Raw genomic sequence first — 27,454 nt, 5'->3', positions numbered from 1 at the left:
AGAGCTCTGGGTCGGTCAAGGTCTGCGCCTGCGCCGGCTCGCAGGCTCACCAACCTGTCGGCGGGCCGCTACAGGGCGTGGAAGCCGGGTGCCCGCGGCAATGGGTGAGTGGGGAGGCAGGCGAAAGGAAAGCACGGGGTTCCCCCGGCCTCCGCGTGGAGTGAGTGGAAGCACGAAGGAGGCTCTGAGGAGGCCGTCTGCTGGGCCCTCTGGCGCGGTTGCTAGGCGCGCACGCGCGCGCCCTGCCTCGCCTTGGTGCTCCCCGCCGTTCCCGCGCGCGTCATCCCGGGTGAGGTCCGCAGTCCCCGGGGCCAGCTCTACGCTTCCTGCTCTGCTGCCCGCCACCGGGCTTTTCCGGGCCGAGGGCGCCGTCTGGCTGCTGGAACGAGCCTTTTCGGCAGAGGAGGCTGTGCGTTTATTTGGGCGCGCCCCGGGCAGGGAGGTGTCTCCTGGCGAGCCCTGAGAGCTGCACGGGGAGGGGCCGGGCTTTGCCTGAGTCCTGGGAGAGCGGCGCTGGGACCGCTAAAGGGCCCCTGCCATCTCGGGGCCTGGGATTTCGGGACCTCTGGTTCCATTGAATGTCAGGGACTGGAGAGGCCTGGGCGATCCCGTCCACGCCCCTCCCCTCCCCTCCCCCTTAACCACAGACCGGGGAAATGGACGCCAGGGGAGCGGTAAGTTCAGCTAATGGCCAAACAATGCTTGTTCCGCGACACCATGTTGCTTGTTGGTACGAGAAACTCCGCTGTACTAGGGTGGGTTTTTTTTTTTTTTGGTGATGTTGGGGAAGTGGGGGTGGGCATTGTTGTTAATTGAAAATCTCTGTACCAATTACTAAGCTTATCTAGGTGGAGCGTGTCGATGCCTCAGCTGTATTTACGCTTTTCTTTTTTGCCCCTTACAGCCGTATACATCTGGTCTTAATCCCCACCTGCAAGCAGTGAAACAGAAGCCCTTAAAGTAATTCTGTAGTGCCCTTGTTTTGAAAGAACTCCATAAAATCAAAAGGTGTCAGGACTGGTTGGGCCCGTTAGTGGTTCCAGAATACTGGTTAGGCGCTTTGGATCTGGAGTCACCTCGAGTGCATCCCAGGGAAAGATCACAAGCTGTTACCTTTAAGAGGGAGTGGATTTATCCTGTCTCTCCTTTGGTAGATTAAAGTTAGCCCAGAGAAGTGGAGTTTTTAAATTATAGACATTGCTTTGTATTTATAGTAGCAAGATAGTGTCCTAACTAGGACTAGAACCCAGATTAATCTTGCTCTGAATGCTGACTCAAGCCTGCTGACTTGTGGGAGTCAACATCCTTTGAGAATTACAGTTGCTTTCTCCCCGGTTTTTGCACTGAGACCTTTGTGCTGGATCACATCTCGGTCTTATCCCGTGGCCTGTAAATTACAGTGAGCATTTAGACTTTACACTGTTTTCTTCTGCCACAGAAGTTTGATTGACACTTGGAGTTTAATGAAAGTCCGCTTAATTAACTTTGTTTCCTAATGTTGACATAGGTTGAGTGTTTTAGGTAGCAAACAAATGTAAAATTATGGCAAATAAGTTTTGCAATAAATTGCAAAGGATTATTATCCATCTTAAAGAATTTAAATATATAGATCAGTTTAGCAAAGAAATTTAGTCATGTTCACACTCTCGATAAACATGCAAAATTTTAAATTTTGCTACAGAAGAACACCCTGCACACTAGCTTTCCTTCTGTTGCTAAATTGAGAACCTGTTCACATTATCCTGGTGTGTAGGATGAAATGAGGGAGAAAGCTGTAAATCTATGAAGTCTGGAAAGATTTCATTATGTTCCTTTTTCCTAAGTCTAGGCTTATTTTTTAAAAATCTGTAACCCTAAATGTACACGTGTTCTTGAGATTTCTTAAAATAATTCAGTACAGTAGTCAAGAAATGACTGACTGGCTTCTATTGCCACAGTTTTCTGTTTGTTTAATAACAGACCCAAAGAGTCGTGACAAAACTAGTTGAAGTACTTTAATTTGCAAAATTTTGTAAAGTAATGCAAGTACCATTCCAGTAATTAAGAGTGAATATGAACAAAATTTTGTTCTTCAGGTGTACAAGTATCTTGGTTTGTGTTATCAAGGATGTATATTGTTAAACAGCTTGTAGGTTGTGACTTTACAATTCAGAATAGATTGTTATGTGTTTTGTATGTAAAAATGAAATTTTTTTACATTTACAAATTGTCACTGTGTTATGGCATAATAACATACATGAATCTTGATTTTTTGTTGATTTTAACATTGGTTATTCCTGAAACTGAAGAAGAGCAAAGCATTACATGGATATAAAGTGTTTCTATGCTAAGTTGTTTTTAAAGTGTTGGTTAATCTTAGATTGACAAGTGTAGTACTAGTAAGAGTTTAAACTCATGTCTGGCAGCTGAAACGATAAGAATAAAGGATATAGAAGACTGATCGATTAATAATTATCAAACTCTATGCCCTGGCAAACTTCTCAAGCATCTACAGGACAATTTTTAACTAAAAATGCTGTTGATGCCTTTAATTCGTTAAGAGCACAAAATGTAATAGAAGATCTGTTTTAAACAAATTAAAAAACTGGATTTTTTTTTTCCAGTTCTCCCAAAGTCAGATTTATGCATACCCACAAAAGTTGTGTGTGAAGGGCAGCTGTCGTACATACAGATCATATCCTGAATTAAGGGAGACATCTGTTGAAAGGGGAGTTAGCACAGTCAGAAACAGGTTAACAAGTTTAAAATTTGAGTCTTCAAATGCTCCATAGCACAGTGCCAGTACTATATAAATTACTTTGGGTATGAAGGAGGAAGTCTATACAGCTTTTACCAAAAGTGCTTGTCCAGAAAAAAAGTTGAAATAATGCAATCAGCAGGTCAAGGAGGCCCCAGCTAGATACAAGATCTGCAGCTTCTCATATCTGTGCTGGAAAATCCTATTTTTCCTGGATGGACTAAAAGTTCAGAACAAAACAGGGGCATTTTAACATTTCTGGCTTCATTTTAAGATCTCAGTTTCTTTCCCCCTCACTCTGTATTTCAGCATGATCCGGCAGAAAGATGGCTGCTTTGAAAAGTCTGTGTTTTATTTTTCTTTCTGTGGCGAGACTGTTATGGAGCCTGGATACTTCAGGCTCGTGTACATACATGACCAGTGTCCCACTGTGGTCAAAAAACTTAGCAGTGGACTTGGTGAACTTGGCTGCTTGCTGCTGCTTTGTTCTCCCACTGATGAAGGTCAGCCTCAAGGTACTTTTGTCATTGAACCTTTTCAGACTGGAGGGTAGTTGTCAGATATCAAGGTTCATCCGTGTAGGATCTTTCCTACACAAGAAAGATTCTCTTCTCCTGAGCATAAATTAAAGATATGCTGTGATGCATGAACCCTAAACAGGCCTGGACTCTGGAAAGGGTGCATGTCATCCCAAATCAAAGCCACTGTGGTGAAGAATAGGAGATGGTACAGATGGTAAGGTAACCACCAATTAGACCAAAACTCTCCATGGAATGGCTTAAAAAGTAATAGTAAAGGTTTTGCTTAAAGCAAAATACATAGCCTTGAACACTCAAATTATGAAACAAAGAATACATAAAAATAAGAAATTTCCCTTCAAGAAATTAGAAGAAAATAAACCCAGAGCAGGAGAAACAAGATGATAAAGAAGAAAAACAAAATTTTTAAAAACTGAAACATAGTTAAATTGGTAAATTTAAGAACTGGTTCTTTGCTGTGATGAGAGGAATGTGAATTAGGTAAACTGGCTACCCTGCTCAAGAAAAAAGGGAATATAGACACATAAGATTAAAAGTGTTCTTTTAAATAACAACTGCTTTATAAAACTAAATAAATCAGGCTTATTTTGTTCTGTCTAGGGAAATCCAGTTATCACAGTTGACTCTGGAAAGTGAACCTAACAGACCAGTAACAATGGAAGAAATTGAGAAGGTCTTTGAAAAGCTACCATCCCCCACAACACCGGGCCCAGATGGTGTTTCAGGTGAATTCTTTTATCTTTCAAGAAAAAGATAATTATGATAAGATTTAAATTGTTCACCAGCTTAAAGAAGGAAGAATAACAGAATTCTTTTACAAAGGGAATGGAACATTGACATCTGAATTTACGTGAAGATAGTACTGAAATCGGAAACTCGGTATGTTATGAATAATGATGTGAAATTTTAAAATATTAGCAAACTGTAGTGGTACATTAAAGGAATATTTCACTATGGCCAAATAGGATTGCAAGGGTGACAAATTGTCAAGCAATGCTCTAACGTATATACCAAACAAATACATCAGAAAAGAACAGTAGTACTTAATCCTTGTCGAGCCATCTGTTGTGCTATAGATTACTTTTCCTGAGTACTTCTTATGTATTTATTCAATTAATTGGCTGGCCTGTGAAGTAGGTAGCATTCTTATATTATAAACAGAGAAACTAAGCCATAGAGACATGAAGTAACTTGCTGAAAGTCACACAGTATATACATAGTTCAACCAGGATTTGAACCTAGAACCCAGGCAATTATCTGTACCTGTTAAATGTTACACTGACTCTGTCTCCAGGGTCCATAGGATCCTCTCAGTAGCTTCCTGAAAGCAACTGACCAGAGTTCAAGGTAGATTCCTAGCGTAGTGGCTGTGGAAAAGGGTGGGGGTGATCGTAAAACAGGAATAAATGTGTATTCCCTTCTCATGTTTGAAAAAACTAAGAGGCCCTTATTAGTCGATTATTAGTGGCCAAGGCAAAAACAACACCCAGTTGTGGATGTGGCGGGTAATAGAAGTAAAGTCCGATGCTGTAAAGACAAATATTGCGTAGAAACCTGGAATGTTAGGTCCATGAATCAAGGCAAATTGGAAGTGGTCAAACAGGAGATGGCAAGAGTGAACATCGACATTTTAGGAATCAGTGAACTAAAATGGACTGAAACGGGTGAACTTAACTCAGATGACCATTATATCTAGTACTGTGGAAAAGAATCCCTTAGAAGAAATGAAGTAGCCATCACAGTGAACAAAAGAGTCCAAAATGCAGTACTTGGATGCAGTCTCAAAAACGACAGAACAATCTCTGTTTGTTTCCAAGGTAAACCGTTCAATATCACAGTAATTCAAGTCTATTTATTCCCAAACCAGTAATGCTGAAGAGGCTGAAGTTGAAAGGTTCTATGGAGACCTACAAGACCTTTTAGAACTAACACCCAAAAAAGATGTCCTTTTCTTTATAGGGGACTGGAATGCAAAAGTAGGAAGTCAAGAGCTACCTGGAGTAACAGGCAAATTTGCCCTTGGAGTACAAAACGAAGCAGGTCAAAGGCTAACAGTTTTGCCAAGAGAATGCACTGGTCGTAGCAAACACCCTCTTCCAGCAACACAAGAGAAGACTCTACACATGGACATCACCAGATGGTCAATATCAAAATCAGATTGATTATATTCTTTGCAGCCAGAGATGGAGAAGCTCTATACAGTCAGCAAAAACAAGACCAGGGGCTGACTGTGACTCAGATCATGAACTCCTTATTGCCAAATTCAGACTGAAATTGAAAGTAGGGAAAACCACTAGACCATTCAGGTATGACCTGAATCAAATCCCTTACAATTATACAGTGGAAGTGACAAATACATTCAAGGGATTGATTAGACTTGATAGAGTGCCTGAAGAACTATGAACGGGGGTTCGTGACATTGTACAGGAGGCAGTGATCAAGACTGTCCCCAAGAAAAAGATACGCAAAAAGGCAAGATGGTTGTCTGAGGAGGCCTTACAAATAGCTGAAAAAAGAAGAGAAGTGAAAGGCAAAGGAGAAAAGGCAAGATATACCCATTTGCAGAGTTCCAAAGAACAGCAAGGAGAGATAAGAAAGCCTTCCTAAGTGGTCAGTGCAAAGAAATAGAGGAAAACAATAGAATGGGAAAGACTAGAGATAATCTTCAAGAAAATTGGAGATACCAAGGGAACATTTCATGCAAAGATGAATACAATAAAGGACAGAAATGCTATGGACCTAACAGAAGCAGAAGATATTAAGGGGTGGCCAGAATACACAGAACTATACAAAAAAGAGTTTCATGACCCAGATAACCACGATGGTAGAGCCAGACATCCTGGAATGTGAAGTCAAATGGGCCTTAGGAAGCATCACTACAAACAAAGCTAGTGGAGCTGATTGAATCCCAGTTGAACTATTTCAAATCTTAAAAGATGATGCTGTGAAAGTGCTGTACTCAATATGCCCTCAAATCTGGAAAACTCAGAGTGGCCACAGGACTGGAAAAGGTCAATTTTCATTCCAATTCCAAAGAAAGGCAATGCCAAAGAATGTTCCAACTACCGCACAAGTGCTTTCGTCTCACGCTAGCAAAGTAATGCTCAAAATTCTCCAAGCCAGGCTTCAACAGTACGTGAACTGTGAACTTCCAGATGTTCAAGCTGGATTTAGAAAAGGCAGAGGAACCAGAGATCAAATCACCAACATCCGCTGGATCATCAAAACAGAAGAGAGTTCCAGAAAAACATCTACTTTTGCTTTATTGACTACACCAAAGCCATTAACTGTGTGGATCACTACAAACTGTGGAAAATTCTTCAAGAAATGGGAATACCGGACCACCTGACCTGCCTTTTGAGAAATCTATATATAGGTAAAGAAGCAACAGAACTGGGTGTGGATCAACAGACTGGTTCCAAATTGGGAAGGGAGTACGTAAAGGCTGTATGTTGTCACCCTCTTTATTTAACTTATATGCATAGTACACCATGCGAAATGCTGAGCTGGATGAAGCACAGGCTGGAATCAAGATTGCTGGGAGAAATATCAATAACCTCATGTACTCAGATGACACCACCCTTATGGCAGAAAGCAAAGAAGAACTAAAGAGCCTCTTGATGAAAGTGAAAGAGAGTAAAAAGGTTGGCTTAAAACTCAACATTCAGAAAACTAAGATCATGGCATCCAGTCCCATCATTTCATGGCAAATAGATGGGGAAACAATGGGAAACATTGACAGACTTTATTTTTTGGGCTCCAAAATCACTGCAGATGGTGACTGCAACTATGAAATGAAAAGACGCTTACTCCTTGGAAGGAAAGTTGTGACCAACCTAGACAGCATATTAAAAAGCAGAGACATTACTTTGCCAACAAGGGTCCGTCTAGTCAAGGCTATGGTTTTTCCAGTGGTCATGTATGAATGTGCGAGTTGGACTATAAAGAAAGCTGAGCGCTGAAGAATTGATGCTTTTGAACTGTGGTGTTGGAGAAGACTCTTGAGAGTCCTTTGGACTGCAGGGAGATCCAACCAGTCCATCCTAAAGGAAATCAGTCCTGAATATTCATTGGAAGGACTGATGCTGAAGCTGAAAGCAGTACTTTGGCCACCTGATGCAAAGAACTGACTCATCAGAAAAGACCCTGATGCTAGGAAAGACTGAAGACAGGAGAAGGGGACGACAGAGGATGAGATGGTTGGATGGCATCACCGACATGATGGACATGAGTTTGAGTAGGCTCCAGGAGTTGGTGATGGACAGGGAGGCCTGGGGTGTTGCAGTCCATGGGGTCGCAAGGAGTAACATGACTGAGCGACTGAACTGAGTGCTAAAAAAATGGAATCTATTTTTAATGGGAAACAAATTTCCTAGTAAGTGGCAGGGGGCAGGGGCTTAAATTATCATTGTAGATGTACTAATTCTTAGAATGAATGCAGAATGAAGTGTTGGGGGTTACAGTGTAATTTGTCAGATGAAATTGTATAATAGCTCTGGGAAGACATTCTCCACTTCATGTTTCAGCACAGTCCTAAAGATGGGCAGGGAGAGATGGTAAACAGATTACTTGAGTGGGAACAAATTTTATATGGTCCAGTTGATCAGTGAATACTTTTGTATCATGATGACTTGTTTCCCCACATAAACTTGAAACTGCTAGGACTTGGGTTATAAACAGTCAGATGATAAGAACTTCATGTTCCTCAAACCAAAAGCCAGCTTCATGCTTCACATACCAGAGTTCCCACAAATGTCAGGGTGTAAGGATGTTTACTGTTACCATAGTTCAATTTTGTTCAGCAAGTACATGCCAATCCGGTAAGAAACCTGCATACTATAAAGGAGAAGGCAAAGTTATTTGATATTTTATGTAGTGGAAACAAGCAGATCCACCAAAAAAACCTGAGAAACAGAGGCTGTTGGCTGCCTTTAACCTTAATACACAGAAACTGGTAACTGTTTCATAGGCAGACAAAGAGCAGAAAATTAATTGGAAGAAAACAACTCTTTCATAATAGGGACTAAAAAGGTAAAATACTTCGTGATGAGAAATTTCGAGATCTGTGAACAAAATTTTAAATGCTGCTAAGGTTTCTAAAAAGTAAATAGGAAGATAGCATATCCTTGTAAGGTACAGTTTTTTGTTGGTTTTTTTTAAAGGTTCAATTTAGAGAAAGTGACAGTTACTTAAGTTTATAAAGTCACTTCTATGAAATACCAAGATTTTGGGGAGGAATATGACAAAAATACACTCAAGTTTACCTGGAAACTTAAAGTGGTAAATGTGGTAAATGAAAACCACAGAAGTTGTAGAAGGAAGTGTGGATTACTTATAATCCATGTTTTTACTTCAAAAATAGTGAAGGCCTTCTATGGAGCACTCAAAACCTAGAAGCCAGAATCAGTAGATGTCGTATCCGTATTAGGAACTTCAGTATCACAAAAATGATACAAAGTGGAGAAAATATTTGCCACAACTTCATTAATGTAACTAGGACTGATTTTCTTCAGATACGAAGAAATCTTACAAATTAACAAAAATGCCTTCAGAAAAATGGATAATGTGAAATTTTACAGTAAAGGAAATTCAGATGGTCAATAAATATGAAAAATGCTCAATTTTGATCAAAAAATTTCAGTGACAAGATTTTTTTTCACCCGTCAGATGGGCAGAAATTACTATTTAATACATGGTGCTGGAAATGGTAGGGAAACTGGGAACTCACATACACTTAATGGAAATGTAAATCATGGTAAGGTTTCTGGGGGCAATTTGGCCTAGCTTTCAAATTAAAATATACTGCAGTTTGAGCCAGCAGTCCATTCTAAAGATTTTACCCTACAGATAAACTTGTGAGAGTTCACCAGGTGTAGTTACAAAGTTGCCCATTGCAGCATTGTTTAAAAGGAAAAAATCAGAAACAGTGACCATAAATAGGAGATAGAATAAATTACATATAATATATCCATTTGATAAACTACTATATGACCATTCAAAACACTGGGGTATCTACTGCTGTTAGATTTTTAAATGATGGAGAGGTTGGTGGGGATGGGATGGAGTGTGTGATTATTGTCAGGCTGACTAGTAAAGAGGGTTTGTCAGTGGTCAGGCAGGAAGTGAAGAGGACCTGGGCTAGGGCAGTGAGCCTGGAGGAGAGGACATATGTGTATTTCATTAATTACACTTTTATTTTTCTCTTAAAGAAATATACATCTTTTTTAAATGTGTGTTTTTTAGCTTATTTTATTGAAGCATAGTTGATTTACAATGTTACTTTCTACTCCACAGCAAAGTAATTCCATTATCTATCTATATATATATGTATATATATGTTCTCTTTCATATTCTTTACTATTGTGGCTTATCACAGGATATTGAACATAATTTCCTGTGCTATATGGTAGGACCTTGTTTATCCATTCTCTGTATAATAGCTTGCATCTGCTAATCCTGAACTGCTGCTCCATCCCTCTCCCAACCCCCTCAGCAACCACAGTTTTTACCATCCCTTTATTCCCCATTGTGATAGTACTAAGCAACATTTAGAGATAAGTCCCAGTCCTCCAGCCTCTGTCAGAGGTGACGTTTGTTCAGATGAACACAGTGTTTTGGTGTCCAGGGGTAGTTTGGCTACTCTGGTGTTGGGGGTGGACAGTGAAAAGTTAGGGCCCTGCTGCTGTCTCATTTTACAGGTGTGACCAGGTGACAGCAGGGAGAAGAGTTCCTGACTCCTTTTATTACCTTCTTTAGGGCAGGCTTTCCTTGGAGAAGGAAATGGCAGGCCACTCCAGTATTCTTGCCTGGAGAATTCCATGGACAGAGGAGCCTGGCAGGCTACAGTCCATTGGGCCTGCAGTGGTTTCAGGCATAATTCTTCTCAACTGAGGGCATGTTTATCTTTTCTAATAGAAATGTGATAGCAAGCCAGCTCCAACTGCAAACAGCCATTGGGCTAGACTATATACGTGTTACATTTTCTTCTTAATATAGTCTGTCTTCTGGGAAAAGGGCACACAGATCTTGGTGTAACATGCCTAAGGAAAATAGTTTGTTTCTATTGGCTTCACATGAGAAAGGAAAAAAAAAAAAAAACCATAATAGCATCAGAGGGTCTTGGGATCATCATGAGGGTCTCTGGTAACACAGGTCCTAGCCAGCTTTTGTGTTACTGACTGCCACTCATCCATCTCCCTCCACAGTAAGCTCCAGCCAGACACACTCAGGAATGTGCTGCTCCTTTGATACGAGGACTCCACCTTAGCCTGTGCTGCCTTTGGCCAAAATGTGCCTCACTCTTACGTACAACCAGAGTCCTGTTCACCTTCCAGAGCCCTGCCCAGAAGTCATAGGCCACCCTGTCTTTCCCTCCAGACAGCTAATTAATGGCCCCTTGCTCTGCAGGGCCTTTACATCTTATACATGTTTCTGTGGTTGCATTTATCACACTATGGTCCAGTCATTTGCATGTCGTATCTCCCCTGAGGCCAAGGTCCTTTTTTTCTCTAACCTCTGAACATTATAGGAGTTGAACAAATTCGTTGAATTAAAATCTCTTAGTAGACTGAGGAGACCAATGTAAAAGCAGGTAAAGAAGAAGAAATTCCTAACAGAAGTAAATTAAAATAACATCTTGATGATGTTATCATGAGAGTCTGAATGAAGCAAACAGAAGAACACAGTGCAGAACTTGCTGTGTCCCCAGCATACTACTGGAACCTGGCAACTGCACTCTGCAGCTGACTTCTGCTCCAGAGTGAGGGTGGGTAGCCGTGGCTGGTTATATGTGTGGAAGCAGCCTCAAGGAGGTACAGCAATTTGCCTTTGGTCACTTGGGAACTTGGTCACATCCCTCTGTCACTGTTGGCCTTTTGTCCTCCTGATTAGACCTTTAGATTTATCACTGTCTCCAACTAATTCAGCTTGAAAAATATAGAAAAGGGAAATATAGCATTATTATGAAATTAGAAAATATAAAACTAATTTTGGCTTTTCTATTTCTTACCTAAATATATTAATAAAAACATGATTGTGCCATGTCAATAAAAGTATTCTCCCTTATTTTTTATTTTTTCCTGTGATACTTTATTGATCAAAAAAAAGGACTCACTGCTATCCAACACTTCATTAACACCATTAAAAATTCAAATTAATATACTGAGCCTTAAATGTAAATACTCCTTTATTTTTAGTACCTGTATGACATCCTGTCAGTTGGCTACATCTTCATTTATGCAGTGTGTGCCTTTCTGTTCCACATTTTAATTTTGACTCTATTTCTGTTAGTTCAGTTCAGTTCAGTCGCTCAGTCGTGTCCGACTCTTTGCTACACCATGAATCACAGCACGCCAGGCCTCCCAGTCCGTCACCAACTCCCGGAGTTTACCCAAACCCATGTCCATCGAGTCAGTGATGCCTCCAACCATCTCATCCTCTGTTGTCCCCTTCTCCTCTTGCCCCCAATCCTTCCCAGCATTAGGGTCTTTCCCAATGAGTCAACTCTTCGCATAAGGTGGCCAAAGTATTCGAGTTTCAGCTTCAACATCAGTCCTTCCAATGAACACCCAGGACTGATCTCCTTTAGGATGGACTGGTTGGATCTCCTTGCAGTCCAAAGGACTGTCAAGAGTCTTCTCCAACACCACAGTTCAAAAGCATCAATTCTGTGGCGCTCAGCTTTCTTCACCGTCCAACTCTCACATCCATACATGACCACTGGAAAAACCATAGCCTTGATTAGACGGACCTTTGTTGGCAAAGTAATGTCTCTGCTTTTAAATATGCTATCTAGGTTGGTCATAACCTTCCTTCCAAGGAGTAAGCATCTTTTAATTTCATGGCTGCAGTCACCATCTGCAGTGATTTTGGAGCCCAAAAAAATAAAGTCTGACACTGTTTCCACTGTTTCCCCATCTATTTCCCATGAAGTGATGGGACTGGATGCCATGATCTTAGTTTTCTGAACGTTGAGCTTTAGGCCAACTTTTTCACTCTCTTCTGTTAAGAGCACTGTTAACAATTGTCCTGTAGTTGAGTCTTTGAGTACCTCTTCTATTAATAACTATTTCCCTAGGCTGTATTTCTAGAAGGAAAATTAGAGTCGTGTAGGTGTGTTCTGTATTTTCTGTCCCATGTCTGTGGCTCCTGCACATGTAAGCTGAACATACGGTTTCTGATTCTGCGCCGCACTCTGCACTCTGCCCCACCTTCACGTGATGACATTTCTCTTTAACATCTTTTGTCCTGAATGGTTAGCAGTTTACAGAAGCATGTGTGTGGTATGGGGAGGAAAGAACAATAAATTTGTTTGGGAAGAGGGGATTTTTTTTTGGTCGTATGTCAAAGACCTAGATGGTTTATGTGGCCCATTTTATTCTTGTAATTACTTATAATTGAAACCCTTATATGTATTCTTTTCTAGGTATGTGGTTAAAAAAAAGAAAAAATGTATCCTAAGATTTACCATCTTAACAATTTTAAGTGTAAATTCAGTAATATTAAGTATATTTACATTGTTATAAAACAGATCTCCAGAAATTTTTCATCTTTCAGAACTGAAGCTATACACATTAGTGAACAATAGAACTCGGTTCCCACCTCCCCCAGCCTCTGGTAACCGCCATTCATTCCACTTTTCATCTCTATTAATTTGACTACTTTAGGTACTTATGTAAGTGGAATTACATGGTTATTTGTCCTTTTATAACTGGTTTATTTCCCCTTATCCTCACAGTTGATTCATGTTGTAGCATGTAACAGGATTTCCTTCCTTTTTAAGGCTACATAATATTCTATTGTACGAATATACTACGTTTTGTTTATACATCCAAACACTGGGGTTGCTTTCACCTCTTGGCTCTGTGAATAGTTCTGTGAACTTGAATGTGCAGAAATCTCTTGGAAACCCTGCGATGAATTCTTTTGGATGTGTACCCAGAAGTGGGATTGGTGATGGTATCACATGGTAGTTCTGTTTTACATTTTTTGAAGAACTGCCATACTATTTTCCATAGTGGTTGCACCATTTTATATCCCCACTAAAGACTTGTTCTGTTCTTTTCTTTTTTAATATCAGTTGTCCTAATGAGTATGAGGTCTTCATTTGCATTTCTCTGACAATAAGTGATGTTGAGCATCTTTTCGTATGTCTGTTGGTTGTTTTGTATATCTTTGGAGAAATGTCTGTTCAAGTCCTTTGCTTGTTTTTAATTAGGTTGTAGATGACTGGCAGGGAGTAATTGGCTTTTTTTAGAAAGCATATGTATTCCAGTGGTAGGACTTGCCTTCATTCTATTCAGTGGGCTAAGCCTATGTATTGAGGCTTCAGATCTTTTTCAGCATGGTCTGGTACAGCCAGTCTGTCCCAGGACAGCCTACCAAAGTCACTGCCATCTGTGGTGTGACAACAGGAACATGAACTCTGGAGGCAGACTTCATTTCAAGATGCCAGCTCCACCAGTTACTAACTGTACCTTGGATGAAGGGGATATTGATTTTTCATTTGTAAAAACTGGGAAAGTAATGTTTATGGAGTTATTTTTGAGAATTAAATATGTGAAAATAGTGTATAGTATATACCTGCAGGCTGTCTTTGACCCTGTTCTCCCAGCCTCCACTTCACAAAGTATATACTTGCTGTCCCTTACCTGTGTTCCCACAGTAGATATTTATCATAGAAGGTATTACACTCAAGTGATTGTCTACCTTGGCAGTCCTCTGTTAGATTGCAAATTCCTTGTCTTTGAGTCTCTAGCACTTAGCAGAGGACCTAGTTTACAGTAGATACTAAGTAAGTGTTAGCAACAGAATGAGTGAATGTGTGTCTTGTTATTACTCACAAGAGCCCTTTGAATCTGTTTCAGAAGGATAATAGCATGCACCATTATGTAGTTTAGGCATTACATATGATCTAGTCCAGTGATTCTCAAATTTTTTGGTCCCTTTACAAACTTAAAAAAATTTTGTGGACCCCCAAAGAGCCTTTATGTGTATGGATTAATATTCATGGTCTTAGAAATAAAAACAAAATTTTAAAATATTTATTAATTCACTTTAGAATAACAGCAATAAACCCATTACATGTTAACATAACCAACACATTTCATGAAAAATAATTATTTTTCTTCCCCCAAAATTAATGAGAAATATGTTTTACAGTTTTATAAGTCTCATTAATGTCCAGCTTAAAAGGTCAGTGGCATCTCGTACCTACCTCTGCATTTGATCTGTTATGGTAAATTGTTTTGGTCGAAGTATATGCAGAAAATCCAGCCTCACGCAGATACGTAGCTAGAAAAGGGAGGACCCCCTGGACTGCTGAAAGGGCCTCAGGCCCCCCCACCCCAAATGTAATAGAGTCCAAAAATTGGAGGAAGGATTGGGGGAATTTTTAATATGTTTAGTACTGTATATAAAGGTTTACCTATTATCATTTTGTTGTTTGTAGGTTAAAAAAGTCCTTTGTGACGGAGAAAGATCTTAAGCAACATGATGGATTCAGAAGCTCATGAAAAGAGGCCCCCAATCCTAACATCTTCAAAGCAAGATATAGCACCTCATATTGCAAGTGTTAGTGAAATGAAGCATTACCTGTGTGGCTGCTGTGCAGCATTCAACAACATAGCAATCACATTTCCCATTCAGAAGGTCCTCTTTCGGCAACAGCTGTATGGAATCAAAACCCGGGATGCGATACTTCAGTTGAGGAGGGACGGATTTCGAAACTTGTATCGCGGAATCCTCCCCCCATTAATGCAGAAGACAACCACACTGGCACTTATGTTTGGTCTGTATGAGGATTTATCTTGCCTTCTCCGTAAGCATATCAGTACCCCAGAGTTTGCAACCCGCAGCATGGCCGCGGTTCTTGCAGGGACAACAGAAGCAATTTTCACTCCACTGGAAAGAGTCCAAACATTGCTTCAGGACCACAGGCATCATGACAAATTTACAAACACTTACCAGGCTTTCAAGGCACTGAAATGCCATGGAATTAGAGAGTATTATCGAGGCTTGGTGCCCGTTCTCTTCCGTAACGGATTCAGCAATGTCCTTTTTTTTGGCCTTCGAGGTCCCATAAAGGAGCACCTGCCTACAGCAACGACTCACAGTGCTCATTTGGTCAATGATTTTATCTGTGGAGGCTTGTTGGGTGCCATGTTGGGAATCTTATTTTTTCCAGTTAATGTTGTAAAAACTCGCATGCAGTCTCAGATTGGCGGGGAATTTCAGTCTTTCCCCAAGGTTTTCCAAAAAATCTGGCTAGAACGGGACAGGAAACTGACTAATCTTTTCCGAGGTGCCCATCTGAATTACCATCGGTCCCTCATCTCATGGGGCATAATTAATGCAACTTACGAGTTCTTGTTAAAGATTATATGAAAGAAATTGGTTCAGTGCCATTTGTCGACTGAATTGACCTAAGATGGATGCAATTAGGGCTTGTTTCTTATGGGCCAAATACAAACTGGTGTCATAAGTCCAGGGCACAGTGAGTTCTGGGCAAAGCTATTTTCCTTAAGCCCCAACAAATTCAGAATAAAAGGTTTCAGTAGGAAAATTTAAAGGTTTTTTTGAGCAGTGTGGGATTTTTCTAAATCATTGTCTGAGACCTTTAGGCTAGTTGCCTTGTTACTAGCTGTCTCTCTGATAGCTTTTGACAAGGAAACAAACAGCCAAGGTCTGATTCTTTTTTCCAGAAGTCTTCTGTACTGAAACATAAGTGGCCATGACCAGCCAGAGAAAAGGCTCTTAGGGTCCCATAAATTCTCAGGCTTACTTCTGTTACTCCATTTCTTGCTTCTCTGCTCTTAGGAGGAGTTGCAAAGGGTAGTTTTTGTGAACTTAAGCATGTACATGGAGCAGAACAATGGAGCAGAACAGAGAAGAAAAATAGTTTATTATGTGTAGGCTTTTCATGATAAATTGCTTGTATTTGTTTTGAAAGTAAGCACCTCTTGTGATGGTCATTATCTGAGTTATTTGTCTAGACATGGTAGACTCAAGCATCTAAGGTTTGCTTTCTAGGGTTGAAGTTTTCTCTGTAGTTCTGAACATGACCTTAAACCTTTCCAAAATATTTTTATATTTCACTTATTTCATTGCCAGAGGATCTGGAGACTTAAATTTTGTTAATTTTGTTTCATCCTGTTAAGTTTAATATTACAGGTATCCCCCACTTTTCCAGAGTTTCCTTTATGCCACTTCACTTTTACATAAGACCTACATTAGGACCTGTTTTCAGTAACCAAAAGAAATCCGAAGATGATTTTTGCTTTTACAAGAAGTAGTTGCTTCTTCACTGTAGGCCATTTCAGCTTACAAAAGGTTCCGTGGGAATGCAGGGGAAACCTGTGATTGTATTTCAGATCGAGCTCTGTTTAGCTCAACTTCTTTGAATTGTTTTTGCCAACTTAGTGAAGAAATTTGAAGTTTTTTTTTCTTTTTTCCTTTGAGTATTAGTTTGTCATTTTCAAGTATCCTATTCTCTTGAAACTCCCTTTAAAAAACAACAAAAGTGCTTCCATTTTATTTTGGAAGTCTATTAATCAGACCTCAGTTTTGTTTTGTTTTTTTTTTCCTGGTTTCTAAGTGTTCCAGAGAAGGAGGGGGAAAAAACTCAGGATAACTTTTCACCCACAGTGTTAAGCTGTCTTTTTTATTTTACTCTTGGAAATAGAACTTCTGTTAGGATCTTTACATTTTGGGAACCCAGTTTTACCATTTTATCATTTAGTAAGATAGTTTGAGAGGATAAGGTCTAAATAAAATATTTGAAATATTAGTTTTAAATTCTAGAAGTTGGTGATAGCTGTATAGCATAGTTATCCCTTACGTAACAAATATTTGCTTGTCAAAGGAACCAGATTTTAAAATGTTTTTTCCAGATAAAAAAGCAAAGTGGTTCATTCAGTTCGTATTGAATAACTAGTAAAACATACCAGATATCCTAGAAAAATGGTTTATCAGCTTTTTAAAAATCCACATCTATAAGTATTATGTAGTTAGGATTGCTTTTTAGCATCTGACATGGGGCAGAGCACCTAGCTTTTATTACCAGTCTTTCATCATTCTGGATAACTGTGCACATGCTGACCAAAATAAAATCAGGGCCTCAGATGGTCGTTTACTCAGTTTCTGGACAGGTAGTCCAAAAAAGATGTTACCTCTCAGTGCAGGATGGCTGGCCAGGTAACAGGACCATCATCCTTCCAGCTGTGAAGGATCAGGGGGCGTTGTTAGGTGTTTGCCAGGTGATAATGAAGCTCACCAGCTTTACAGAGGCTCTTTGGCAATGTTGTGCTGGAAATGGCATTTTATTCTAGAAACCGAGGTGCAGGTGTAAGGATTTGAGAAAATAAGAATTTAACGCCTAATAAATGAGAGTAGCATCTTCTGGTCTATGGAATAGAGTCAGTATTTGAAACATTGAGTTTCAGGGATGGGCCGCAAAGGCACTGTGGTGCCTGAACCTCTCATTCTCGTGTGTGTCCCGCACTCCCGGGTATGTCTGGGTGCTCAGCATGTGGTGGGTGAGTCAGCCTGGGGTCACGCCCTGGCCCTGCAGGTTGACTACTGGCGTTCGGTTCTACAGGGCTTCCTTTTGCCTATACACTCCATGTAGGTGATAGAAATCTAAATTCTAAAGTACTTTTGTGAAATAGAAGTGAAATGAGAATTGGAAGGCTGCTTTGGTTTCTGCTATCTCAAACGTGGCATTTAAAAACAATAAATATTTTTTAATGGTTTTAACTCATTTTATTTTTTGATTTCTTTGTCACTTTTTACAGCTTTTGAAGACCAAACTGCAAATACATTACCAGGGATGGTTTTGTGTTGTCCTGTAGTTTCTTAAATTTGACAGAAAACTCAACAGAACTTGTGGTAGCCAGACAGCTTTGTCTGAAATTTAAAAGAAGTCAAAATGTGTTATTAGTAAGAGATTCTATCTATTGTTTTTACCTTCAATGTGAACTAGTATGGTAATAATTTTGAAAAGGCAAATAATGATTGAATAACTTTATCTGAAAAGCTTTAAAAGTGGCCTTTCTGTTACATATGTGGTGCAGATGGCTCAGAGCACAGGGCAGTTCGGGTCTTGCCTCCTATACTTCACTCTGATGCCACCAGAAATATGTTATAGATTCTATACTTAACACCCTTAAGAGTGGTATGAGCCCTCAGGACTGCACTACAGAGTAAACACAACCTCTATATGGTGGCAAGTGTGTCTTTGTTTCTTTTGTGGTTGGAGATGGTCGGTGCTTTTGTCTCAGTAGTCAATATTACATATAATCAATCACCTGCTATATATTGTAAACTGTGCAGTGAAACAGAACTGTGTATATATAATCAGCTTTGGACACCTGAAATTCCCTAGCTTGATAATGTGGTGGGACTCAATTATAAAGCAATACAGACCTTAAGAAGATGATGACGGTGGTCCTGGAGGCCTTCACGGTAAGCCAGTCATACTGACCAAGACTGTTCAGTGTAGATGAAGTACTGTCATGTTAGGGGTATGCAGTCAAAATGAAGGCACAGTGGTGATCACATTTAAAGAAAGGGTAAGCACTCAGACTTGATTCTTTGAAAATAATCTGTTTTCTCATGTGCTTATAAATGAGAATAAAAGACTTGAATAGGCATTCTCCTTAAATTTGAGGATTTTTAGTTTTTAATGCTGCCTTTTTGCCTAATACTGAATATATGCTTGCTTAAATGGCTCCCAAATTGTGGGGGAGTCTCTATGTGTTTCCTTTTTTAAAGTTTTGTTATTAAAAGTGGTTAAGCACACAAAGCTGTTTTTGTTTGATATTTTGAGTTTTGTGACTATATGAGTTTAAATGAAATCTGTTAAATGTTGCAGAGTTAATGTGCTTCTTTTGGTATTCCTGTCTGGAATAAAGTTTTGTGTGTGTTTTTTTTTAAGTCCTTTCTATTTGGTCTTCTCTTCTGGTTGGGTTACGGTTACTAGCGGTTTGCTTTTTGTAGTAGGTTAGTCTATTAGTCTTTTTCTTGGTAGAACATTTAGCATGCTACCTTGACTCTTAGTGACCCCACCTGATAACTTTGTAGGTAAAACAGTTCTTCATTGATCCATTTTGTTTGGTCAAGAAAAGTTACAAATAAGTTTCTTTTCTAAATAGGTTGACTGCAAAGCATTGTTTAAAGGTTTTTTTCCAAATAAACTTTTCCCTTACTGAGTATAAACTATCTTGGTAAATTCAGCTTATCAATACTTTGTGTTATAATAATGTATCTTCAGGTCATGCTTATTCCCAAGCTAAATGGTCTGGATATTGGTGCTTTTTGAGTTTTTTATATCTGCTTTTAATTTCATTCTGTTTGTTTCTGTTAGGAGACTGTGAAATCATATGAGCTACACTTTGGTTTACACATTAAACTGTAAGGTGCTCCCTGACCCTAGGGATAGTTGAGCTTGCCGGATGAGGACCACCAGGTGAGGAAGCAGTTGCCATACATTGATAATTCTAAAACATTCCATTTTTAGAATTTTTTAAGAAATGTATCATAAAAGTGAATATCCTGAACTCTAGAATTGATAAAAGGGGTGTTCAGCACGTCCTCTGATGAAATGTCATTGTAAACTGCATGAGGGGAGTAGAGAGCATTTCTCAGTGTGATGGGGAGGTCACACTGAGGTGGGCGGTGCCTGGGGAGGTCTGTGGCTGCAGCACCTCCCAGTCTCCAAAGGCTGATCCCAGCTTACTCCCTTCAGAATGTAGTTTCCAGTAGGGAGCTTTTTCTGCAGATGACTGTATCTGAATCTGAAGTAGAAATGGATAAAATAGGATTTATCAAGGTTCTACTCTGCCTTCAGTCCATTCTTCATATTTTTTTTTTTTTTTTAGATCAAATGATCCAGGCCCTGTCTCCCTTGTTGTTACCTGCAGCTAAAATTGCCCTGCCCAGCCAGAGACCAGAGACTTCTGTACGCTCTGGTCTCCCAGCCTTCCCCATGCAGAGTCCCGCTGTACTGGTTCACTCAGTAAGTCCTGCTGATTGCCTTCAGCTCTCAGCTCAGATGTCACTTCCTCGGGGATGCCAGCTTACACTTAAGGACCAAGTCGGATTCCCTTCTTACATATTCTTGTGCTACCATATTCCTGTGCTGTTTTCATAGCACTTACCTATTTTATTTATGTTGTCATTATTTGATGCCTTAGCCTGGTGGCTCAGACGGTAAAGCATCTGCCTGCAATGCTGGAGAGCCTGGGTTCGATCCCTGGGGAAGGAAATGGCAACCCACTCCTGTAGTACTCTTGCCTGGAAAATCCCATGGACAGAGGAGCCTGGTAGGCTACCATCTATGGGGTCACAAAGAGTCAGACATGACTGAGCGACTTTACTTACTTACTTAGCTTTTAAAATGTCAGCTCTGACTCTGATCTAGTTTCCACAGTTTCAAGTGCCTGGCACGGTGCTTTACACCTGGTAGATGTCTAATAAATACTTCTTTTAAGAATCAAGAGAGTGAAGGGACATGCAAATATTCAGCATCACAGCATTCTGGAATATCCTGTCTGACTTTCATTCCTTGATGGGTCATAGAAGTTGTCGGAAACATTTTAACACTTCTTGGGCTGCCATAATGAAATAACATAGACAAATGGCTTAAGGGGCTTCCCTGGTGGCTCAGTGGTAAAGAATCCTCTTGCCAATGCAGATGTGCATTTGATCCCTGGGTTGGGAAGATCCCCTGGAGAAGGAAATAGCAATCCACTCCAGTATTTTGCCTGAAGAATCCCATGGACAGAGGAGCCTGGTGGGCTACAGTTGATGTGGTCTCAAAAGAGGTGGACATAACTTGGCAACTAAACAACAACAAATAGCTTGAACAACAGACATTTCTCAGTTCCAGACACTGGAAAGTTCAAAATCAAGGTGCTGGCAGATTTGGTTCCCCATGAGAGGTCTCTCAGTGTGCAGACTTCTGTGTCATCACATGGCAGAGAGAGAACATCTTGACCTCATCTAAATATAATCATCTCCACAGGCTGCCCTCCAAATACCATCACATTGGGGGTCAAGACTGCCACATACAAGGTTGGGGGACACAAACCTTCAGGCTATAACATACATGTGCTAAATGAGACTTTTTCCTCTCCTTTACCTTTAATGCTTAGTTATCCTTTTAATTTTTTTTATATAGGAGTATAGTTGATTTACAGTATTGTGTTAGTTTCAGGTGATTAGGAAAATGACTCAGTTATACATTCCACTATCCTTTACTCTGTCCAGCCAATGAGACAAGTCTGCGTGAGTCAGGATTCCAATGTACAGGCACTTCATTTTTCTATTCTTGCAGCTGTTTGTGAATTGTGGAACTTGGCTGAGTCAAGCTGACTGAGAAGGGCAAGAAGAAAGTATTCCTTAAAATTAGTTTATCACTGACTGCTGCTTTGGTACTATAGAAGTGCCATGACTTGTTTAAAAGTGACTTGTTTAAAGCAGACCACCTCAGTAGTTGCTCTTCCTTTTAGCATCAATGTTCAGTTCAAGTTCTCTTCAGTCATTAGTCAGCAGTGACTTGCTCCTGACAGAGTACACCAAAAAAGGGGAATGCGTTTAGTTACACTGAGATGCTAGCTAACTTTGTTTCAAATGATAGGAAAAAAACTAATTTCTTTCAAGGGTCATCATATCTGTAGGAATAGGTGGCTCCTGGTGTATAGCTTTCTCCTTTCCCCTTGGATAAAAGAAGCTTCCAAACTTTGCTTATCCCTGTCATACTTTGCTGGAAAAAGAGTGATTAAACAAATTTCAATACCATCAAATTTTCTTGGGCTCCCCTCCTATTTCCCCACTAGAAAACAGCCATAGGGGGAAGTTGGTATTTAAGGGATCCAAGTACTTTTCATTTGTAATTTGTGTGTAAAATTTGAAGGTAATGAGTGAAAATGAGTTAGGAAGTGAGGGCCTAAACTTGGAGATATAATGGGTGTGATAAGCCTTGAAAAAGCTTAAGGCAAAGTCCAGGAAGATGTAAAGCTTTGCTATTGCTGTTTGGAGCCCTTCAAAACTTCTGCCATTTGTGGTCCAGGAACAGAAAAGCATGGTGTTTTTATATTTGGAAGCAATGCTGACTACAGCATCTGAGTTTATATCAATTCAAACTAGAGAAAACAGTAACCCCAGTATCAGTTTGTAGCTTTGATAGTTTCTTTGGCAGTTGATTCCCTACTGGTTCCCAGACTAGATTAGGTCTCCTTCTGTGGCACATGACTGTCTCAACTCCAGGACTCTGGCCAGATGTGTGGGCTGTATCCCCTCAAGACAGTGTGAATTTCTTGAGGGCAGGGACTGTCTGTCTGATCTCTATCCACAGAGTAGAGGTTCTCAAAATACCTGCTCAGTGAATGCATCAGAATCTGCTCCCAGATGTTGTCTTTATCACTATTCTCCCTGTTTCAGAGACACTTTGAATTTCTTAGGAATTTGTCTTTTAAAAATCATCATGGGGAATGCATAATGTCTGAGTCCATTTATATGAAGTTCTAGAACAGGCGAATCTGGTAGGGAAAAAAAGTGGTTGTCTCTGGGAAGGGGCATGAGGGAACTTTCTGGGGTAATGGTAAATAAGAATGTATTTTGGAATAGGGGTTTGGGTTATATAGGTGTATGCATTTGCCTAACTTATTTAGCAAACATACCGTTAATATTTGTGCACTTCATTGTATGGAAATTTTACAACAAAAGAAAAATATTGAACTTTAGTTAATGATATGTATTGCCGAGGAGTTTTAGAAGGATGGGTGTAGATATCTGCAACTCATTCATGAATATACATCAAAATGAAGATTGATTGATTGATAGGTGGATAGACTATTGGATAATTGATATAACAAGCTTAGTAAAGTGTTGACAGTAGAGTCTTGGTAAACATATATTCCCTGTAAAATTCTTCCAACCTTGCTGTATGTTTTGAACATCTCATAATAAAATGTTAAGAAAAATTATAGAGTGTTACCACAGTATTTGATGTCAGCAACATAGAGACTTGATTCAGTTCTTTTAGTATACTACTAATTCTTAGATTGCCATGAAGTCAGGACACCACATAGAAGTACCTGCTGGAGGGGAACACAAGCCTATGGCATATTACTAACTTAACCTTCCCACTAGTCCTACTAATGATGTGGTGGCCACCTCCTCCCTCTCCTCAAGCCCAGAACACACGCCAGACTGGGACAGGGCTGGTGAGTAACATGACGCTAATAAGCTGATGTTTTCCTTAAGACTACCCTGAAAGTGAGTGGTTTACTCACACCCGAAGTGACCAAGGTAGGTGGGCATCATGATTTTCCTGCCAATACTATGTAACTTTTAATAAAGGCCAGGAAGTTCTTTTATACAAACGTTTATTGTATACACGCACAAAATCTCTAAGGTAATAGCTCCCTAAGAATAATGTATTCAGAACAGATCAGACACTTTGTATTTAAGAAAGTAATCCTTTTAGAACAAAATTTGGATTCTTCATTTTACCCAGACAAAAACTAATCTTTTATAGTAACGGGCTTTTGCAAGTTAATGTAAACACAGCAGGCTTGTGTACCCATAATTTAAATAGCTTTCAAAAGAGAGCCATCCATCCCCCACCCGCCAAAAAGGGTTTAAAAGCCGTTCTGAGTGGTCTGTGCTCTGGTAAGAGCTTCTATTCCTGTTCTGAACTGTTATCCTGTCCCAGCTGTTTCAAGCTATTTGGAGCTCCCTGTGTTTCTGTAGTGACTCCTCTCATGTAGTTAGAAGATAGGCCACACAGCACCAGGTCTGTTCTGAGAAGATAAGATGATCTTAGCATAATCAACTGCTCAGTAACATAAATACCATTTGAAAATAGGGAAGTCTTAGCTCTCACTGAAGGAGGATGCTGTAGCTGATGGGAAGCATGGTTATCCCTCTCTCAACCTCCAAAGTTAAGATGTTCTCCAAACTGGCTTTCTTTATCTTCACAGAGATTCATGGAACTGTCATCCATGAAAAAACTAAACCTGAACTACATTTTCTATATCCCCGGTTCACAAACTGTGGTCCCCAGATCTACAGCATCAACAGGGAACTGGCTAGAAATACAAAATAGGGGCTCCCACCCCAGACCTGTGAAGTCAACATCCCTGGATGTCAGCCTAGCAATCTTTTAACAAGCCCTCCTGGTGATGCTAATGCCTGCACCACTTTTCATGTTCTCTGCCAGAAGGGAAGGGCCTAGAAGGAAATCTGTTAACCGTTAAGTTTTTGGAAATTTGTTACATCAGTAATAGGAAACTAATATAAATTGTTAATTCTTTAGTATTAATGCATGCCAAATCTCTTCCATTTAAATAAAACTATTTAAAATATGTCAGTCATGTTTCAGGAATAATTGAAATAGTGATCATTAATGCTATGGTTATCTAAAGAATGATTAATTTCTCAAAATAATCTGAACTGAAAGAGATTTACTCTATTTTCCTTTTCAGTGACTTACCAAAAGTTAGCATCCCAAGTAGGATTGTCATTTTTCTAGTAAATTTAAAATAGTATGGCAAAATGAACTGTCAATCACACTGTTAAATAATACAAGATGTCATTCTAGGGAGCAGTGTGAAAAATAAACATGTTCTAAATTTATATGAGAACTAATCACTGTATACAGCTTGACAGATTATCAACTATGCTTCCTATTGGTATGAATAATTTTCACTGAATAAATCATTTATGAAATGACACACATCCATATTGAATAAACTTGTAAATGGCCAGAACTTTAGTAAACAGATGTGAATGGTTCAGATCTTAATAAATGTGTTTTCAGTGTAAAATGCCAGTTCTGTGTTTTAGAACAGCAGCCTTCACGAAGTGAAGTGTGCATATACCAGTGGAAAGACAAGGAAGGTGAACCATGAAAGTGCAGGAGGTAATGTAGAACTTTGATTTTTTTAGACATCTTATCCTTCTAAACTTTCCTTTATACATGTTTTATGATGTATATAATAGATGAGTATAATAGTATGTATATAATTTATAAATAGCCAAAATTTGGAGTGTATTCTCTTTTTCTGTTAGGAGTTACATGATCAAAAAAGTTTAGAATACTACTAACAAGAACCACCACTGCCTCTGTCATAGCCTTATGGTTGATTCTGGTCTAAAAATGAACAAAATGTAAACAAAAATTTTCAAACTAATACTAAATCCAAGTTTGCTATCAATCTTTTAAATAGGTTAACCACACACAAAACGTGTGTCAGATGTTTCAAGGTAGCATTTATTTTTTTAAAGCACATTATGAGGTAGACTTAAACTAAAATATTCAATGCATATATTAATAAAACATTTATTAAAAACCTTAAAATTGTAGGTAGGTATGTATGTAGATAAGTTCACCTACAATTCTGCCATCCATTTGAAAACTCAGAAAAGGTAAAAACCTATTAATACGTTTTTAAAAAGCTTTTCTAATTCTGAAATGAATAACATTTGATCTGTTAAAAAAATTTTGTGGGAGGAAGGAAGTTTTGTTTCAATTTTAGAAGTTACTAAATTATTTTATGGCTAGTTTTCAATGAATGTGAATATCTTTACTAGAAGGTAGGTAAAAGGTACTCTAATGCTTATTGTTTTCACTAGGTCAAAATGATAATATCCAAGCAGGACCAGATACATAATTTGTGAGCCCAGTGCAAAATAAAAATGCAGGCCCCTTGTTCAAAAAATTAAGAATGTCAAGATTGCTTCAGCAGAGCAATAAACTAAGCTTGAGCCTTTTCTTAGTAAAGGGCCCTTGTGACTGCATAGGTCACATACCCATGAAGCCAGCCCTGGGTCTAAGTCTGTGTCACCTGCAGTTATGGAATACCAAAACCTTAGTTATCTTTGTCCCTTGAGCTCTAGTACTAGACTAGGCATCTAGTAGGGAGACACATTTGTTGAATGAAAAATCGAATCTTGCAGTTTTCCAGAACAATGAGAAATGCTTAGTTTTTCTGACCTGTGGTCACGAAAAAACCTTACTCCAATGAACAGTCTGTTCATTATAATAAATGATGGACTCTTGTAGTACTGAATAATTTACACATCAAAATTCTGGCTTCATGGAAGCTTGAGGCCACATATGGTGAATTTGATTCATCCAACATTCATTTGATTGATCCTTCTGGGCACTGGGAATAGAAGAATAAATAGAGTCCCTGTCCTCAAGGAGCTTATAGTCTGGTGTAAGAATCTAGTGAGAAAACTTTCTGGTGTTTGGCATATTATCTGGGACACCCTAAATTTCCTGAAAGTGTTAAATCTAAGATTTTCAGAAAGCACAGTTAAGAAATAGAAGATGCAGTGAAATTTAAAAGAAAATTCAAATATTCAACCTTTAATGTAAAAACTGAACTCTAAATAAGGGAAAAAACTCAGGAAAGCTGAAAATTCTATTTTAAGTACTTTGGACCAGATTTAAACTTTAAAAGTTATTTTATTATCTCTGGCATTTTCATTTATAGTGACATTTATATACACATACATAGAGGAGGGTGTGTGCATGGGAGATATATTCCCTGGAACTTTTGATAAAATCCATTAATTAAATCTGTTTTTCCATCACTAATTCATTTACAACTAAAAAAAGCACACAGGTAAATTTAAGACTTTCCTTTTGGTAATAATTTCATAGCATTTGAATGGGAGAAATTCTTAAGAATTGTGTTTAGGTTATAAATTTCGGTACAATCTCATTTTGCACTGAGATTAAACTGTCTTTGTACAATGTGATAACCATATATTTTAATAGTTATCAACAAAATTTAATGGCATCAAGAATACTCTCAAGTCTACCTGGATTTTTATTTTTTCACTCTGCACTCTTCTTTTTTCTTCAAAGCATGAAAGACCCCTGTGCAAATACAGAGCCTTTGTTTTTCCTTCCTTGTACTTTGGTACATTGCTTTCCTTAATATAGCAGCATCCTTAGCTTTTGTAGTATTTTACTTAGTGGCAACTGAAGAAAATAACTAGACTGGGCTTTAATTGGGAACTTCAGAAGGTTATTGTGAAACTGTCAGGAAGGTGGTAAGCAACCAAAAGAACTGTCTCACAGATTGTGCACCCAGAGCTCATCCAGCTCTTTAAACACTAAGCAGACTTGGTTATCTCACCTCCCAGCTCATAACAGATGAAC

At 39.2% G+C, this 27,454-nt stretch overlaps 1 protein-coding gene and 1 long non-coding RNA gene across 10 annotated transcripts; both read left to right on the top strand.

The window, feature by feature from the left end:
• On the top strand, positions 1-19,209 carry SLC25A51 (solute carrier family 25 member 51). Of its 9 annotated transcripts, XR_014059748.1 has the most exons (5): positions 1-104; positions 3,047-3,240; positions 3,877-4,001; positions 4,099-4,155; positions 14,726-19,209. XR_014059748.1 is itself a non-coding variant. In XM_081510811.1 (4 exons), the coding sequence occupies exon 4, from the start codon at positions 14,767-14,769 to the stop codon at positions 15,658-15,660; it is 894 nt and encodes a 297-aa protein (XP_081366937.1). In that variant the 5' UTR covers positions 1-674; positions 3,047-3,240; positions 3,877-4,001; positions 14,726-14,766; the 3' UTR covers positions 15,661-19,209. The 9 variants fall into 9 exon arrangements, 4 of the variants coding, with proteins under 4 accessions (XP_081366937.1, XP_081366948.1, XP_081366962.1 ...); XR_014059749.1 differs by lacking the exon at positions 3,047-3,240 and having other exon boundaries at positions 3,887-4,001; XR_014059747.1 differs by lacking the exon at positions 3,047-3,240.
• A 430-nt stretch (positions 19,210-19,639) lies between these two features.
• LOC145513886 (uncharacterized) lies at positions 19,640-23,258 on the top strand. The gene is made up of 3 exons (XR_014059757.1): positions 19,640-19,741; positions 20,154-20,290; positions 20,969-23,258. It is a non-coding gene; the product is annotated as an uncharacterized LOC145513886 (long non-coding RNA).
• Positions 23,259-27,454: the final 4,196 nt, after the last annotated feature.

The sequence above is a fragment of the Giraffa tippelskirchi genome, chromosome 1 (assembly GCF_054371585.1).
Source record: "Giraffa tippelskirchi isolate mGirTip1 chromosome 1, T2T-mGirTip1v1.2.pri, whole genome shotgun sequence".
NCBI lineage: Eukaryota > Metazoa > Chordata > Mammalia > Artiodactyla > Giraffidae > Giraffa > Giraffa tippelskirchi.
The sequence above is the reverse complement of the archived record's forward strand: the minus strand, read 5'-3'. Positions and strand labels throughout refer to the sequence as shown.

Excerpts from the sequence above, each read along its gene's own strand:
- SLC25A51 (XM_081510836.1), top strand. The coding sequence starts at position 14,767 with ATGATGGATTCAGAAGCTCATGAAAAGAGGCCCCCAATCCTAACATCT.